Genomic DNA, 18,610 nt, shown 5'->3' on the forward strand with positions numbered 1-18,610 from the left:
GGTGCACACATGGACCCATCCATGTAGACACACTCACATTTTCTATTTCATTTTCAATTTCTTTTCAAATCCACTGGCATATCTCGTTTCCACTTTTACGGTCATTTCTCTGAATTTCACTTCTTTTTCAGGCACACTTTAGACTGTGCAGTGGCAGGCATCTCACCACATGGCACGCTGCATGGCCGCAGCAACAAACACAGGATAAAAAAAGCTACTAACAAAACAAACACACAAAGAAACAAGCAAGCAAGCAAACAAAAGACGGCAAACGAGACCCCCACCCCCCCTCCATCCGGCCTTTACTGAGAGCCCAGGAGGAGGCTGGGAAATGGCTGTGTGTGCCGCGCTCCAGACTCTGTGCTGTAATTATGCTGATGGAAGGTCCTCTTCTCCGCCAAGTGGTCCACCCCCCCCCCCCCCTCTTTCTCTCCACCACTACAGTCCGTGGTGTCTCTTGATGAGTGCGAATCGATTCAATCTGCTCATGTACCGGCGGCAAATCCCTCTCATCGCCGATTGATTTCCCGGCAAATAAGGTATGGGCACGATCCTCCACTCACCGCCTCACAACCGCGGCTCCAAACGACAGCAGTTGGGCTCTCAGTGGAGCAATATGACATCGCATTCAGCCGATGGCATAGCCTCCTAATCTTCTAAATGTATCGACAAGAGAAGGAAGGAATGATTATGATCTAAACCTTCAGGAGGCACAGAGAACACACACACGCAAGCAAACAAACAAACAAGCACACACACACTGATGTTGCCATGGCAATAATTAAGTCAGTCCTGAGTAGAGGCCTGTGACTGAGAGACGGGTGGAAGGCAGAGTGAGGGGTTTCACTGCAGTGACTGCAGTCACACTCAAGTCTCCTGTCCCATTCTGACAGTCATTAATATTCTAGTTTAAGTTTATCGTGTAAAAGGATTTTTGTGCTCAAGAGCCAGCTCAACAGTCATTTCCCCACAACAATTGAAGCATATAAGGTCTACAAAAGAAGCTCTGACTGTCCAAGGCCCTGCAAACAGAGACAAAGTGGGCAAATGAATGATATGGATCACTACAACGGTCCCATCAGGCAAGGGAAGCGTCTCCATTGGTCTGTTGGTGAAGTGTCCCTGACAAGGTAGCAGGTGGAGCACTGACGGGAAACTTTTTAACTCTGAACATTTTAACTACCAAAATCACTGCCCAACAGAGCAGAAAAATAAGCTACTACTGCTGCCTGGATTACTATTTTGCATCTCATTATTTGTTCCAATTATTTGTTCTCCAATCTCCGGCAAGGAGAGCAGGCTGGACAGGTAAGAGCTGATCAACACGCATCAGGTAAACAATCTAGTAGGAAACAGAAGCATTGATTTACTTGTAGCTCTCCGTGTTCTGTTTGGCAGTGAGGAAAACAAAGCAGCTTTACAAGTAAACAGCTGAAATAGACTGGAACACAACTGAGGCAAAGAGAGCAATTTGGCTGTGGACGTTTCCACAGCGGAACCAATGACCGTATGTCAGTGTTTCTAGTGTTTCTCAAAGTGTGGTCCACGAGCAGACGTGGTAAAATATAATATAGATGAGTTGTTTGCAATATTGAACAGACTTGTATGTAAATCCAAACAGTTCTGCAACACCGCCTACTGTATGTAAGCTACGCCAGTTTAAACAGAGACTTTCTAATGAGGTGACACAGCACTCCAAATCCTCCATAGAAATGTATGGGGTTAGTTTGTAAAGTTGTCTACACATATCCCACCCCTTCCGCGGCAAAACGTTGACATGTGAATACATTGAGCCAATCATGTGCTGTGTTGTGAATACATTGAGCCAATAATGTGGTGTGTTGTGAAGACATCATGCCAATCATGTGTTGTGATCTCGCCGCTGGAGCAAGATTGGTGTTGTGAATCCTTGCGCATGCACATTTCTGTCGAAATAGATGCCTGATAAGTGCCCAAAAAGCGTTGCAATATGGCCGCCGAGTGGAGGGACTTGCCTAAAAAGACTTTGGTTTAAATCATATGAATCCTCTGACTCAATAAGCAAGTTGCAAAGACAGTGAGGTTGTTCAGTGAGTAGGCTTATTGTATAATATACTGTTGTTGTTTTTTAACTAGGTGGTCCGTGAGGTTATTTTTTATTGGTTAAGCAGTCCTTGGTCTGAAAAAGTTTGAGAAACACTGCCGTATGCAATTACGGACAATAATAAGATGGATGGAACACCCTAATATGATTGGGGTGCTGACGTTTCTAACTAATTAGAAACTAAAAAGGAACATTCCAAATCCTCTCATTCCAATCCTACATTACATGTGGAATGCTTAACAGGGATTAAAGTAATTTTTGGAGATCTAATTCTCTTCCCCTTCGATTCATAGCTCATTTCACTGTCACCTGTAGAGTATCTTGTGGTTCTGTTTTGCAGACTGAACAGACACATGTGCCAACACGAGATATGCATTTTCAATATGTGTACATGTGTACCCAACGGCTCCAACCAGCATTATATTAGGCATTAGGATTTCCACCATGTGTCTGATGGAGACTTAATGGAGGCAGTATTCAAGGTACGCATGTCCATGCCAACCACTGGAAGGGGCCCTTGGGTGCGTGGCCCAAGCTGCTTGTCACAGGGCTGTCACATACCACGGGCCAAGGGTTATTTATGCCAAGGAGACCAGACCAACTCTGCTGGCAGGGAAGGCCCTATGGTAATTATGACATGCATATGATAATCACCCCGTCCAGGGTCGGACAGAATGTATGGCCGACTGAACTTGGAGAGGTGGAACAACCAAGTCTGGACAGGATAAAAACAGAAGGACACTGGAGATCAAAAGAGAGAGTTGAGAGGTGGGGTCAGTGCTAATGTGTGATCACATGGGAGTAGTCCTGCTACTGACCCGCTTTAGTGTCCGGCTTTTCAACACAGATGAAGTTGTTGATGTGAATAATGATCTATCTAACAGTGCATTCTCTCTATGTCTCATGGATGTGATGTGTTGTGTGGACAGGTGTGTGTGGTGTGTGTGTGTGTGTGTATATGGGGGGGTGGGGGGGGTTACTCACTAGGCAGCAGAGTCGTTGAGCTGGTACTCGCGTGCGCGGGTGAAGCAGTTCTGCACGCCGTTGTCGGACCAGAGGCGGCGGATGGTGCTGGACAGGTCCTCTGGCAGCAGGCCCTGCTCCTCAGCAGCCGCGGACAGGGCAAAGAGCTGACGTGCGTCGTCCTACAAACACACACACACACAAGCAGAACACTTTAATGCGATAGGGTATTGTGATACACCAACATTGAACACTGAACAGTACTCTCACTCAGTCATTGAACATGCGCGCGCACACACACACACACACACACACGCACGCACACACACACACACACAAGAATAACACATTGATGCTACCAATAGGGTATGTATGTGATACAACAACATGCTCGGTCAATCCCTCTCAGTACTCTTACACACACACACATACAAACATACACACAAGAACAACCAATATCAGTGGCACTGATAGAATGACTGCGAAAAGTCACGCTCCAGGTCTTGAGGCGAACACAATGAACAGACGGTGAAGGCCTGGTGCATTAGAAAGAAAATGGGATTTCTCATGAGGATAAACAAGGCAATGTGAGCAAAACCGGAGAACAAACCAACCATCTGCTTCCATGTCTGCCTCCATCTCTCTTGCTCACACACACACACACGTTAGACCAGACAAGAGTTTTCCCCTGGTGAGTGGCACGGTGCAGTTGTGTGTGTGTGGGTGTGTGTGTGTGTGTGTGTGTGTGTGTGTGTGTGTACTGTACCTGAGGCTGGTGCTCATGTATAGCGTGCAGGGGGGCGAGTGTGACCTAGGGCACAAGCTCCAGAGGAAACCCAAGTGAACAATATGACTCACAGCTAATTACATCTCCAGAGCCGACCTGACCCACAGCCTCAAGTGTGCGCACACACACACACACACACACACACACACACACACAATAGACTAGGAGAACATCTTTTCTGAGTGTGTGTGCATGCAGTACTGTGCAAGTGAGACTATGTATGTGGTTCTTTGGATAGTGCTGTGAAGAGGGAATTCTTCCTGTGTGTTTGTGTGTGTGTGTTTACAGTGACATCAGCGAGTCTTCAAGTTTATGAAGAGACTTGATTAGCTCCGTTCCACAATATTTCCAAGCTCTCTCTCCAGCTCTCTCTCTCTCACACACACACACACAAACTACTGTGTGTATGTGCGTATGTCAGAAGTATGTACATGTGTACTTATATCATCTGTGTGCAACAGATCTTTTTTTAAAGTTGTGTGTGTCTGTCTGTCTGTCTGTCTGTGTGTGTGAGTGTTTGGGGTGGTGCATGGGTTTGTGTGTCAGTGAGTGTGGGAGTGAGATTCTGTCTTATTGTTGTGTGTGTGTGTGTGTGTGTGTGTGTGGGGGGGGACTAGCAGAGCATCAGTGTGCAGAGCAGATAAGACAGTCTCCTCCCTGGCAGCCTCTGCACCTCCACAAAGTAGGTCATGCAAGGTGTACAATCACACACACACACACACACACACACACACGTGTCCATCCTGAGAATTTGCTACACTTCAGTGTAGTGTGTATGTATCTTTGGTGCACTTTGAGGTGTGTGTGTGTGTGTGTGTGTGTGTGTGTGTGTGTGTGCGTGCGCGCCTTTTTAGTGCACTTTGGTGTGTGTACTGTATGTGAGTGTGTGTGTGTGATGTCAGCAAGTTGTCTTGTGTAATGAGGATGACCTGTGAGCATGAGAAATGCATGAGGAATGACATTTGAGCTTTGAGTGTGTGCTTATGCATGCATGCATGCAGGAGATGGATCTGTGGTCTTTAGTCATTAGTCCATAGAAGCTGGAAGAATGTTCCAGAATCCGCTGACGGAAGCCGCTGACATAAGGGTAAGAAACATGAGTGGTACGTACGTACGTATGTATAGTTTGTGTGTGTGTTTATGCGTGTGTATGTTTGTATATGCATATGTGTGTGCATGAATGTGTGTGAAGACAGAATGAGAGAGCACTGTGAAAGTGTGTGTGTGTGTGTGTGTGTGTGTGTGTGTGTGTGTGTGCTCTTGAACACCAATACTAATCTGACCATCAGGCCAGTCCTTCTGGTAGCCCTGTGGCTCCATCCCTCTCTGGACACTGGACACACATGGCAGCATGGAGCCGTCCACAGGTCCCAGCTGCGCTGCCAGCCCAATCAGACTCATCCCACAGGGCTGAAACTACACCTCCAGCTAGAGCCACAATGGATGACAACCCTACTATCACACCTCTGTCAGAGAGCAAAAACGCACTGGAAGAGCGTGGGGGGGGGGGCAGTTGGTTGGGGAGCAATGTGCTCAAAGGAAGGGAGGACATGAGAGATGAAGAACGCAAGAGAGAGAGATGGAGAAGTTAAGAGGAAGAGAGAAAGGCTACATAGGGAGAGTGTGTTGGAGGAAGGGATGAAAGATAAAAAGCAGGAGAGAGAGAGAGAGAGAGAGAAAGAAAGAAAGAAAGAAAGAAAGAGAGAGAGAGAGAGAGAGAGAAAGAGAGAGGGTTGTAAGAGCTGATAGTCACTGCATGCAGGGCAGAGGGGAGCAGAGGAGAGAAATGGAGAGAGGAAGAGGAGCCTGGAGGATGCAGAGATCTGCAGGCTATACAATGGTCACGAGAGAGAGAGAGAGAGAGAGAGAGAGAGAGAGAGAGAGAGAGAGAGAGAGAGAGAGAGAGAGAGAGAGAGAGAGAGAGAGAGAGAGAGAGAGAGAGCAGAAGAAGCAGGACACAGGAAAGGGCCTGGAGCTACTAGGCCAATTCTTAAGCCCACTGCCATTGTCTGTCTGCACATATGGACACATACAGATACACACTCCCTCTAGAAGGCAGCCACACACACACACACACACACACACACACACACACACGCTGCGATGACACAGGCTTGGCGCCACTCATGTGCTCAGTGGGTCCAGAGTGCAGGCTTTGACTGGGCCGGCCTCTCACGCTCCAGTGGCTCCCTGCTCACTCGTATCCATTAGCCCCTGCTAATCGGCCTGCTGAAAGGGGGAGAGGTGCCCTCCTCTACCCCAATTGAGTCTGGTCACTCTGCTTAACCAGCTGGGTTACCCCTCTGTTCCATTTGTTCTCCTCTCTCCCTGCTCATCCTCTCTCTTTCGCGCTCTCTCTCTCTCTCTCTTTCTCTCCCATCAGAGAGCTCTTGGTCAATCTGGGCCCCTCTCTTCTCTCCACATTTCAAAATGTTAATCTTCGTGTGTCTGTGTGTGTGTGTGTGTGTGTGTGTGTGTGTGGCAATATATGAGTTTAGCTCTAGTGGTCGGGGGTCTGGCAGGGAAGGTGAAAGAGCTGGAAGAGACTCCTGATTTGCTCAGCAACCTGCCAATCAGAGATGTGGGGATTGTAAGAGGTCACTGCTGATATGGGTCTCACAGAGCAAACACCCTGCACCTTCTATTCTCCCTGTGTGTGTGTGTATGTGTGTGTGTGTGTGTGTGTAGTTAGTTTGAGTTTGGGTGCGTGTCTCTGCCTTGGAGAGATCTGACGCTTGAGTCCCAGCTGTGCGGAGCCTTCAGTGTGGAGTAGAGCCGAGAGGAGCTGCCCACCTCACACAGTCCACTCCTCTCAGCTGACCCGGCACAGCTCCCTCACGAAATGAGCTCACCAGCTCTCAGCAGAGCAACACACTCGATGTCCACTCACTGTCCAAAGACTGGATGCCGTCTCCGCTTTACCCAAGGTCACCCACACAAACCAAAACACTCCCAGAAGAACTCACAGTGAAGTCTCCACACCTCCCTGACTACCGTACCCGCCGATGTCCTTCCTGTAGGCAACGACGTGAGCTCTCAAAACAATACAGACTCTAAGGGCACATTCACACTAGGCCCTTTAGTCAGCAAAGTTGGTTCGGACCTGTGGTTCGGTTCATTTTAATAATATGAACGCAGACCCAATACCGGACCAGAGTGGTCTGGGGCCTGTTGGTTAGAACTCTGGTGTGGTTCACTTTAGTGTGAATACTATCGAAGTCCACGCACAACCTAAAGACTGTCCCCCCCTCCCCACCACAACCTCCCTCCACCACTGTCTGCAGTCCTCACCAGCTCTCAGACCAACTCAGACTTGATGCGATGTCTCCCCACCCTCCCACTGAGCACGATCGGGCCCCTGCGTCCCCCACCCTACTGTCAGCACTCCACAGACCCCTACATTCATTTGGGCTCTTGTTGAAAGGGCCATTAGCATCCAAATGGTTATTTCCTGCTTTGTTTCCGAGAGCGTCTCTTACAACAGCAGCCCAAACAAATGACCCTGTGGCAGAACACTATGCATATTGATGAGGAGAGACTTTAGGGAGCAGGGTTATAGGCCTGGCACAGGGCTTTTGTGAGCGTGTGAGACACACACACACACCATCTTTGCTCCATCTCAGTAATGGTCTGTCTTTCTCTCGTTCTATCTCCCTCTTTTCCCACACACACACACACACACACACACACTCTCTCTCGCTCAAAATCGCTCTCCTTCCCTGCCTCCTTTTGTGTCTGTCTCCTCTTGACCTCAGATGCATTTGCGGCTTCACACATGTAATGTGCTGACGGTGCGGAGAGCAGGGGAATAAATGGCTGACCTCGAAGCAGCCCGTCCACCATCAGCCCGCCTGTCTGCCTCATCCTGTCCTGCCCTCCTCACACACACACTGACTGTCTGCCTGTCTGTCGCACAGTGGGACTGTCTGACTGCCAGCCTGCTTGTCTGCCTGTCTCTCTCTTAACTCACACTGCAGTAGATGCATGTGTGAGTGCCCGTGTGAGTGTGTGTGTGCAACTTGGGTCTACATACAGAATGACAAAGAGCGTGTGTGTGTGCGTACTTACGGCTCTGGAAGCATCACCGTAGTCGATCTTGAGGCTGCCCATGGCCTTGATGATGGCCATGATGGACTGGATGGTGTTGCTGTAGACCACAGCTCTGTACTGCTTACACTCTTCCTCCGAGTAGCCATCCTCATGGATGATCCTGTCAAGAATGTGCGTGCGCACACACACACACACACACACACACACACACAGTAAGTATAATGACCAACTTGTTGATTTGTTTCTGTGCACATTGGATAAGTGTCTGTAGACACAAACATACAACACACACACATTATACTTTTGGTTTATGGATTAAAACTTAAAAAGGCAAATATTCCTCACTAGAGTGTTAATATTCCTCACTAGACTGACACACATGGAGCATTCCAAAATAGCCCCCACAGATACGTTCCATTCACATGTCAAACGTGTGCTGGAGACTGATAAGAGGGTCCCTCATTACTCCGAGACAGAGGGCAGCTCAGGACTCCAGTGTAGCCTAGACCGCTGTAGAGGACCGTACACTCCAGCTAATATTTACATTAGCCGGGGAGAGGGGAGGGCGGCATGGCCCAAACACGAGCTTCCCAGCCTTAAATAAACAACCCCGCCACAGAGAGCCTGATCTAATCACCACAGCTACTCCTGTAGAAGCACTGCAATGGGACAGGGACTGGAGGGAGAGAGTGAGAGGGATAGGGAGAGGGGGAGGGAGAGAGAGAGAAAAAGAAAGAAAGAAAGAAGAGAAAGAGAGAGAGACAGATAGTGTCGGTGAGGCAGTCAAAGGGAGTGCATATAGCCTATGTGTGTAAGCAAATATTGTGTGAGCCTATGTGCTGTGCATGTGTAAGCGAGCTTGTGTGTGTGTGTGTGTGTGTGTGTGTGTGTGTGTGTGTGTGTGTGTGTGTGTGTGTGTGTGTGTGTGCGCGCGTGTTTGTGAGTGAGAGAAAAGAACAGAGAGAATGAATGGAGGAGAGAGAAAGAGGGAGGCCATGGGGAAAGCAGATGGTGATTAGTTGTGTAATGCTCCCGCCCATACTGGACCTTATCGGAATGCAGGAGGGATGGCTTGGAGTCGGGCCAACGCTGCCTCAAGAATGAGTCCAATGAGCTATTCCCCCTCTCCTCCCGTTTAAACGCCAGACACACACACACACACACACACACACAGGTAATCCAATGTGGGCTCCTGTCCCCCTTTTCTCTTGTTCAAAACAAGACAACAAAAACACGAAAACACACACACACAGTGAACATAAATTCTGTGTGTGTGCGCTGTCCGTATAATGTCCTTAGAATTCTGTCTATGTGTGTCTATAATTTTTATAAAGATGGACATCTTATAAACACGGACATAATTCCTCACTATTTGTAACCAGCCCCACCACACACACATACTTCCCCGTCCCTTTATTTAAACCCAGTAGAGAGACAGACACACACACACACACACACACACACAATGTGAATACCCCCCACCCCTCACTCCTGATATACACCGAGACAGTCCACTAAGGGCCCGTCCACACGGAGACGCTTTTTGGGTTAAACGCAGAGGTTTTGCTTCGTCTTGGCCGAGCGTCCAAACGAATCCTGTAAACGCACTGCCCGAAACCGCACTTTTTTGAAACCTGGTCTCAGAGTGGAAAAATCTGAAACCGTAGCCCTTTTGAATTCGTTTGGGCAGCGAAACCGCACATCCTACTTGCGTATCGATGAGGTCATCGCTTCATGTCTTCATGGTTTCCTTGCACTAGCCAGTTTTGTTGTAGCCTACTCGGTCTGTTGTATGGCCTACACAGCGCGCAAGCTTTGGTCAATTTTTGTAACAAACAGTGCCACCTATAGGCCTGGGATATGAAGTAACGTGTTGAGTCGTGTTGAGATGGATCTGTTTGGACGCAAATATTCTTGATACGGTTCCAGGGAAGACGGAGGGAAAAAAAGTCTGTTTGGTACGTGTGGACTAGACCTAAAGCAGTTCTAATGATGGACTTGGCTGCTGCTCCTTAAAGAGGCTGGCCTGCAGCCCAGTAGTGCCTCTTGCCCCTGGTGAAACGGTACGTCGAGACGGTCAAGATGCTCGGCGTGATAACGACTTAAAAACTCATTTTGCCACGTAATGAGATGAGCTCCCATCTACTCAAACGATTAAGAGTTCACTCCTGGAGGTCAGAAATTAAAAACAGGGTGCCGGTGAGCTTTCTGAGGGACATTCTGTCCTATGAGAAACAAAGCGGTTACAATTGTTTAGCTCAAGTTCTCTTCTTTGTTATGATAAATAGTTCAATTGCGCAATTCTCAAAAGCAAGTTTGTGGGTGATGCTAAATCAATGTTTTTATCTGGATGCATTTCAAAGGAGCTGCAAGGAGCTGAAACTAATTAAGTGTGCGATGACTTCCGATGACACAGCTGTTGATTTCCAAAATGACAAAAACACCCCTACACACAAACACACACTCTCTCTCAGGATGACAAACCATGAAACCTATTGTTTCCCCCCCAGTGAGTTCCCCCACTTCTGTCTCTGTGCCTCTGACACTGTGTGTAGAATTTTGTGTAGGTGTTGGAACGTGACAGCAATGAAAAGACTATTGAAACCCCTCCACTCTTGAGGAGTGTACGAGGGAATAATTAAATCACAGAGCCAGTGTGTGTGTGTGTTTTTTTATGCATGCCTGAGTGTGTCCTGTGTGATTAAATTAGTGTGTTGCGGTCTGTTCATCCGCATGTGGGGGATCAGGAGAGGAACACTTGGGAACAGATGCACTGGCTGCAATCAACATGCGTCAATAACATTCCCCTCCACACATACACACACACAAACAATTCCAAACTGACATATGTGCCTTGAAGATGTAAATTTATGAATCTATATTATCAAACGGTCTGACGGTATTTGTATGCATACTCACGTATCTTCATGTGCACTCTCTTTGTGTGTGCGTGTGTGTGTGTGTGTGTGTGTGTGTGTGTGTGTGTGTGTGTGTGTGGGGCCGCTCAGCTGCATTCCCAGCCTTTACCCTTGTGTGGGAGACTGCACGGTTTCAAGGACAGGTAGGCAGGGAATTAGAGGCAGCTGGAAGCTTCCAGAACAGCGGGATTTCCGTTCCTGCTTCCACGGCACACAGCAGCAGCAGCAGGTTGCGCTCGGACGGGATGAGGGAAATCAACATCATCTGTGTGTGTGTGTGTGTGTGTGTGTGTGTGTGTGTGTGTGTGTGCATGCATGTGCGTGTATGTGTGTGTGTGTGCGTGTGTGTGCGTGCATGTGCGTGTAAGTGTGTGTGTGTGTGGGCGCGCGTGTGTGTGTGTGTGTGTGCGTGTGTGCGTGCATGTGCGTGTATGTGTGTGTGTGTGTGCATGCATGTGCGTGTGTGTGTGTGCATGCATGTGCGTGTATGTGTGTGTGTGTGTGTGTGGGCGCGTGTGTGTGTGCATGTGTGTGCGTGTTTACACTCCCCCTGCTGGGACGCCGTGGTGGATATAGTGCGGTGTGGCGTCCCCGATGGAATTAATCGGATGCTTAGTGAGCAATGCACACAATCATGCAGATCAACACAAATACATACACACACACCCTGCTGTGACCACTGATCACAGAGACAAACACAGACACCATCGACTGACTAATAGGGAGAAGAATTGCAATATTTCCAAGACAGAGAGAGAGACTGTGTGTGTGTCTGTGTCGATCTGTCCCACAATTTCACTGATGGAGTGAAAGCACATCTTGTAGCCCCTGCGATGTGGGTCTATATATTGTCCACGTGTGTGTGTGTGTCTGTCATAGCTGTGTCATGGGTGTGACTGATTAAGAAACATAATAACCACCTTTTTGTGCCCGACATTTGATAACAAAACCTCAATGTGAACCGAATGTGAACTGGACACACCCCTAAATGTATTTAAACTATTCACCACTGGCCATGCATTTTAGATCACCAAGATAGAGCACTGTGTGTGTGTGTGTGTGTGTGTGTGTGTGTGTGTGTGTGTGTGTGTGTGTGTGTGTGTGTGTGTGTGTGTGTGTGTGTGTGCAAGCAAGTGAGAGTACATGCAAGTAGAAATCTGAATGAGATATTTCAAAGTGAAAATGAATTGGAATAACCCGCTAAACACATTAATCTCAGTTAGGCTGGGTGTTGAATGCTGTCCTTGATTTAAAAAACTTTGCATCTCACAGTGACCAATAGAGAGAACCTAGACTGTGTGTGTGTGTCTGTGTCGATCTGTCCCACAATTTCACTGATGGAGTGAAAGCACATCTACTTGTAGCCCCTGCGATGTGGGTCTATATATATAAGTGCCCGACATTTGATAACAAAACCTCAATGTGAACCGAATGTGAACTGGACACACCCCTAAATGTATTTAAACTATTCACCACTGGCCATGCATTTTAGATCACCAAGATAGAGCACTGTGTGTGTGTGTGAGTGTGTGTGTGTGTGTGTGTGTGTGTGTGTGTGTGTGTGTGTGTGTGCAAGCAAGTGAGAGTACATGCAAGTAGAAATCTGAATGAGATATTTCAAAGTGAAAATGAATTGGAATATAACCCGCTAAACACATTAATCTCAGTTAGGCTGGGTGTTGAATGCCGTCCTTGATTTAAAAAACTTTGCATCTCACAGTTACCAAAAGAGAGAACCTAGACTCTTCCGCGAGACGTCTGAGATGTCTCAGTTTCTAATTCTCTAATTTGATTCTAATTGTTTGGCCAGACGAGAAACAAGAAGAGAAGCTGGCTCCTGTACTGACTGACCCCTTCAAGCACAGATGGGAAAGGTCTGTGTCTGTGTCTGTCTGCTCAAGCTACTGAACATGTTGTAGTTGTGCGGATATTGTGTGGATATTTCTGAATAAGGTCTACCTCTCTGTGTGGGCAAGAGTGGGTTTTCAATGTGTGTAGTACAAATTATAATGTATCTGTGAGTGAATAAGAACAGGAATGAGAAAATGTGTACAGTATAATGTGTGAGAATATATGAAGGAGAGACAGAGAGTGTTCCAGAGGGACAGTCTGCGGCTCACTCACTTCATCTGCTTGACGATGGTGCTCTTCCCCGACTCTCCAGCACCTGCAGGAGAAACAAAAACACACAAGGTTAAAAATACAGTTCAGTCTCCTCGGCCTCCACATGAGGAATGTCAACAGCCAGCCAGCCAGCCGTGCAGATGACCACCCCCACTTCTTTACTCCACATCTGGACTGGAGCCCTCCACAACCCCCCACCCCCACAAAACACTGATCCCAGGTCTGCTAAGAAGCCCCAGACTGCAGCTGCCTCTCCACAGTGCATTCCCCTCTGCCAGAGTGGGGTTAAGACGGTTCAAAAAAGTAAAAAGACCACAGACACAGACACAGACAATCATTTGCTTTAGAATTGTCTTCCGTATACATGTGTATATTAGAGATACTGTGTAATGGGCTACATCAACAATGGGTGAAGGTCCTCCAGAAAGGACAAAGATGAACGGCCTATACAGAAGAATGATGCTCTGCTTAAGGTTCATACTTCAACCAAACACTCACATGACCAAAGCTAATCTAATTAGCATCATTAGCTAATCTAATGAACACACAGTAGAGCTTCAAGATTAATAAACGCTAGGTAATATATTTCCCTGCAGCCCAAACATTTCAGCACGCATCAGTGGAAGATGGATCTTTCCCTTTGAGTGTGCCTGCATGCAAGAACACGAGTGTGTGTGTGTGTGTGTGTGTGTGTGTGTGTGTGTGTTAAAGAAAGGGAAGCAGAGGGGTTATGTTCGGGAGTGACTGTCTGCTTGCTTTCATGTGCATGTGACTGTGTGGCTTTACGGAACAAGAGCCTTTTGCTTTAAATCAGAGTGTACAAACCATATGTGACTGTGTGTGTGTGTGTGTTTATGTGTAGAACACACACACACACACACACACACACACACACACACACACACAGGCATTTCCGTCTGTACATTTTATGAGGAGACCACACTCTTCCTTTGGCGGGGCGACTGCAAGGCATTCATCATCATTAGTGTTTAATAAAGGCATCTGAGGGCTTCTACAGACAGGAAGTGAGGCGCGCTCATTGCCCCGCTGTGTGTTTTCTTCCCATCGCCCATGGCGACAGCACAATGACGACGGCACACACAAACAGCAGCAAACAACACATCTGTGATATGTCTCGAGGTGCCAGGTCACCACCTACAGCCACGGAGGCCTGCAGATGGGGCCGTGTGTCTGTGTGTGTCTGTGTGTGTCTGTGTGTGTCTGTGTGTGTCTGTGTGTGTCTGTGTGTGTCTGTGTGTGTCTGTGTGTGTCTGTGTGCGTTAGAGGGAAAAACAAAAAGATGTGTGAGACAAACAGGGAGCTCAGCTGTCAAGCTCTACCCTGAATGCCTGTCTGGATGTCTGCCGAGGCGCAGTATCAAATGTCAAAATAACAGGCTGTCCAGTGTGCACACAAGCGCGCACACACACACCTTTTTATGATTGAGGGGATAAACACTAAACGCAATTGAGTGTAAGTGAGTATGTGATTATGTACTATGTGTGTGTAAGTGTGTGTGTGTGTATGTATGTACGTGTGTGTGTGTGTGTTGGATGGGGAGACTGAACAGATTATACCATCCCCTGAACCACTTGAATGATGACCTCAAACAGGTAATGAAATACGTCAGTGGACTGTCACACCTGACAAATGTTTCTCTATCTCTCTCTCTCTTTCTCTTCCTCAGACACACACAGACAGACATCAGAGGGCTGCCAGAGATGAAGTGCCAGCCCTGCAAATGTCTGTGTGTGTGTGTGTGTGTGTGTGTGTGTGTGTGTGTGTGTGAATATGCACAACCATGGCGGTCGATGGTCAACAGGAGGGCACTGTTTGGCATGCCCTCACCCCCCATGTTGAGGCTAGAGGAACGTTCCCTTTCAGCACCCAGGAGCTGCCCACTCCTACCCCTGGCACTGTGCCCAGCACTGCCACAGCAAGCGGGCACACATGCTCAGCTGTGAGGCGGGCAGCTCTGTTTCTCTCTCTCTCTCAGCACAGCTGCCACTGCCAGACACACACACACACACACACACACACACACACACACACACACCTGAGGTACTTGCTACTGGTGGAGAGACTCAGGTGGACGTCCAGAGGCTTTGATCTGATGTGTATCACACAGTCCTTATTACAGGGTAACAACACCATTATGAATACAGTGCGCCTTGTGACAGACCTTGTGCACATTATTCTCCAAACAACTTTGGAACATTTTGAGTAATGACAGCATGTGGAATAGCTTTTCTTATTAACTCTAGGCCAACGTTGGAGTTGGCATAGAGTTAATACGAAATGGTCATGCTTTTATAAATAGATTATTAGTGTGTTGTACAATTAATCATTTAACAGTGTAGTTAAACGGTCCCAAGGGCTGTGTGTAATATTTACCAGATAGACAATGATGGACAGTAGAATTATAAATGTCTGCTTTAACTGCCGCTATGATGGTGAAATGTGAAAGGCAGAGAGAGCCTTTCTGACCTCATCCTGCCCTTGCGCCACGGTGTTTATGTTTATATCTTCTAGTTCTGTTTATATTTGCGCTTCCTGGTTATCACAGCAGGTGATGAACCCTGTGACATTTCATTTTGCCAGTGCCGTATCGGGGCGAGTGCCAGGCTCTAAAGTTCAGCTCCAGCAGGCTATCAGACTCACAGTGACACTAGCGCCCTCCCATCCCCAAACCCCCCCACCTCCCCGAGCTGCGTCACCTGCACCACCACCACCACCATCTCCTCTCCTGCCGGGTGAAGTCTGTCTTTGTCTCTCTCTCTCTGTGTCTCTCTCTCTCTGTGTCTCTCTCTCTCGGTGTCCCTCTCCTCTCTCTCTCTCCCTCTCTCCGTCCCTGGAGAAATAGTGTATAGGGGAACCGATGAAATAAACACAATGACTGTTTTTAAATAGTCAAACTCTCCCCTCCTCTCTCGGCCTGCCTGCTGCATCAGAAGCCCCAGACTCCTCCATTACTCCTCAGCAAACATCACTGACACGGGCGAAAGCTCTTATCTGGCCTCCCTCCCACTCCCTCTCCCTCCCTCTCTCTCCCTCCCTCCCTCCCACTCCCTCCCTCTCTCTCTCTCCCTCCCTCCCTCCCACTCCCTCCCTCCCTCTCCCTCCCTCTCTCTCCCTCCCTCTCCCTCCCTCTCTCTCCCTCCTTCCCTCCCTCCCTCCCTCCCTCTCTGATGCTACTGCTGCCTCCGGAGGGTAGGTGCAGAGGAATAAATCAAACAAATCTAAAAATCAGGGAGAGGAATGTTTTCCTTTTTTTCTGACCTTCCCTTTACGCACAAACAGATACTCAGATGCACATGAACTCGTGCAGACACACACGCACGCACAATCTTCTCTCTTCCTTTGGTTGCTGGTGAGAGATTTCACACAGCCACTCAGCGTTCAGAGGGGCCCAAAGCAGGACGCTGACAAGACACACACACACACACACACACACAGACAGACACTGCCTCGACCGCGTGCCGCTGTTTATATTCATGAGCCCAAAGCCCACACGGGAGTGTGTGTGTATGTCTGTCTGTCTGTCTCTACCTCTCTCTCTCTCTGTGTGTGTGTGTGTGTGTGTGTGTGTGTGTGTGTGTGTGCGCACGCGCGCTAGTGGAACAGTCCAATGGTTAAAGCAAAGCTTGTGAATAAAACATGGCTTCCCTGAGAACAGGAAAGAAAGAACTCTGTGCCCTATGAGTAGAAAGCAGCGAAGTGCATCAGCTGTAGCAGCCTCTAGGAGTCAGCAGGCGGCCGACTGGCCAGACCACGCTGATGATGCCCGGGGCACTAACAAGGGAGAGGAGCTCTTACCCGCAAAATAATCTGGACCCTGCCATCATGAATCTCCCACAAGTTAATTGTCTGCTGCACTAGACTTAATGATGGTGCAGGGAGTACTTTGTGTGGACAACAGGACACGTTTGAGTCTTCCATCCATGCAGGTTATTGGTTGGTTGAGCCCACACATCTTCCTCAGATAGGCCACTGTTTTTTTCCTTAATGCGTATTTGAATAAGTCGTGATTGCCTTTGCCGAGGACATCGCCCCCTCTCACGTCCCTCCACTGAGCCGTGACTACAACACAATTCACCAATCGGAGCACAAAATGCCGAGAAATCACATCACAGCGCCGAGCATCACCCGCTTCAGAATGCAGTCATTATCAGATAACAGAGACTAAGATTTGTGTGAATGCAAAACATAAAGACTTGAAAGGATACACACTTAAGACGCACACTCACAGACACAGGGACACACACACCTGTGGAGTGGGATCAACTGAGAACAATCTGCGCTGGTTGATTGGTGTGTGGGGACGGCGGAGTCTGTTGTATTGCTCTGCAGTAGGGCCGTAGTCACTGTGGAGCTCATCCCAGACCGCAGCAGGGCACACACACACACACACACACACACACACACACACACTTCACAGGAGGGCCTGAATATTTCATACCCGCGGGCAGGCAGGAGGGGCAAGGGCACAGCTACAGCTACTCACTCACACAGTTACACCCTCTCCCCCTTACACACACACACACGCACACAGTTACACCCTCTCTCCCTCACACACACACACACTCACACAGGCCTCTCACACACACACACAGTTACACCCTCTCTCTCCCTCACACACACACACACACACACACATACAGGCCTCACACACACACAGCTACACATCCACTCTCTCTCACACACACACACACACACAGCTACTCACAAACACACACACAGCTACACATCCACTCTCACACACATACACACACACACACACAGAGTTACACCCTCTCTCTCTCTCCCTCTCTCTCACACACACACACACACACACACACACACACAAACACTCTCCCAAGCCTCACACACACACACAGCTACACAAACAACTACACACTTACACTCTCTCATACTGTACACAAACATATATAGTCAAACTCTTACACACACACACACTCACAGTTTCTCTATCTCTCTCTCACACACACACTCTCCCAGGCTTCACACACACACACACACAGCTACACAAACAACTACTCACTCTCTCTCTCTCTCTCTCTCTCTCTCTGTACACAAACATGAACACTGAGTACACACACATACTGCTTTCACTTCGATGCTCGATGCAGTACATAACTTTTCATGCTTGCAAGAACACAAGAACAAAACAAAGATCTTCTTCCATGTACAAACAAGCCCAGAAATGAAAGTTGCCATCTAATTTCAGACAACACACCTTCCATAAAGGGTAATCATTCATAACCCCTGTGGATTCAACACACGTCTTCTCTTTCCTCGGATTTCAGCCAAACCAGCCAACAGTAAAATATATCTGTCTACCCCCACAGCCATCTTCAAATCTATATATAAAAATGAAAGGGTTTACCTATCTAGCCCACAGGCACAAGTGCTCTTTAAACGTCCACAGGTCTCTCATATAGAGAGTTATGAATTGCCACTGATCTATAGAGGCAACCGATAGCTTGGAGCACGACACATCAAAGGCAAGAAACATTATCTTGACTAAGAGCTTCTTTGTGAACAGAGAAAAAAGGCAGAGCAGCTCAGCTCCTGGCCAGTGTCTCTGTACGGTGTACTAAGAAGAGCACCACTGGTCAGGGTACACAGGAGATGGGTCCAGGGCTGAGCGCTGACACGGAGGGAGGGGAGAGGAGAGAGGAGAGA

The 18,610-nt window shown here is 48.1% G+C and overlaps 1 protein-coding gene across 1 annotated transcript in view; it reads right to left on the bottom strand.

Moving 5' to 3' along the window:
• Window positions 1-18,610, bottom strand: part of LOC121706558 (guanine nucleotide-binding protein G(i) subunit alpha-2-like) — a 78,403-nt gene that overhangs the window by 9,379 nt on the left and 50,414 nt on the right. The window contains exons 3-5 of the mRNA XM_042088382.1: window positions 12,926-12,968; window positions 7,902-8,043; window positions 3,068-3,228 (exon numbers count right to left, since the gene is read on the bottom strand). Of these exons, the coding sequence (XP_041944316.1) occupies window positions 3,068-3,228; window positions 7,902-8,043; window positions 12,926-12,968 (346 nt within the window). The remainder of the gene's footprint in view (window positions 1-3,067; window positions 3,229-7,901; window positions 8,044-12,925; window positions 12,969-18,610) is intronic.

The sequence above is a fragment of the Alosa sapidissima genome, chromosome 4, assembly GCF_018492685.1.
Source record: "Alosa sapidissima isolate fAloSap1 chromosome 4, fAloSap1.pri, whole genome shotgun sequence".
In the NCBI taxonomy this organism is placed as follows: Eukaryota; Metazoa; Chordata; class Actinopteri; order Clupeiformes; family Clupeidae; genus Alosa; species Alosa sapidissima.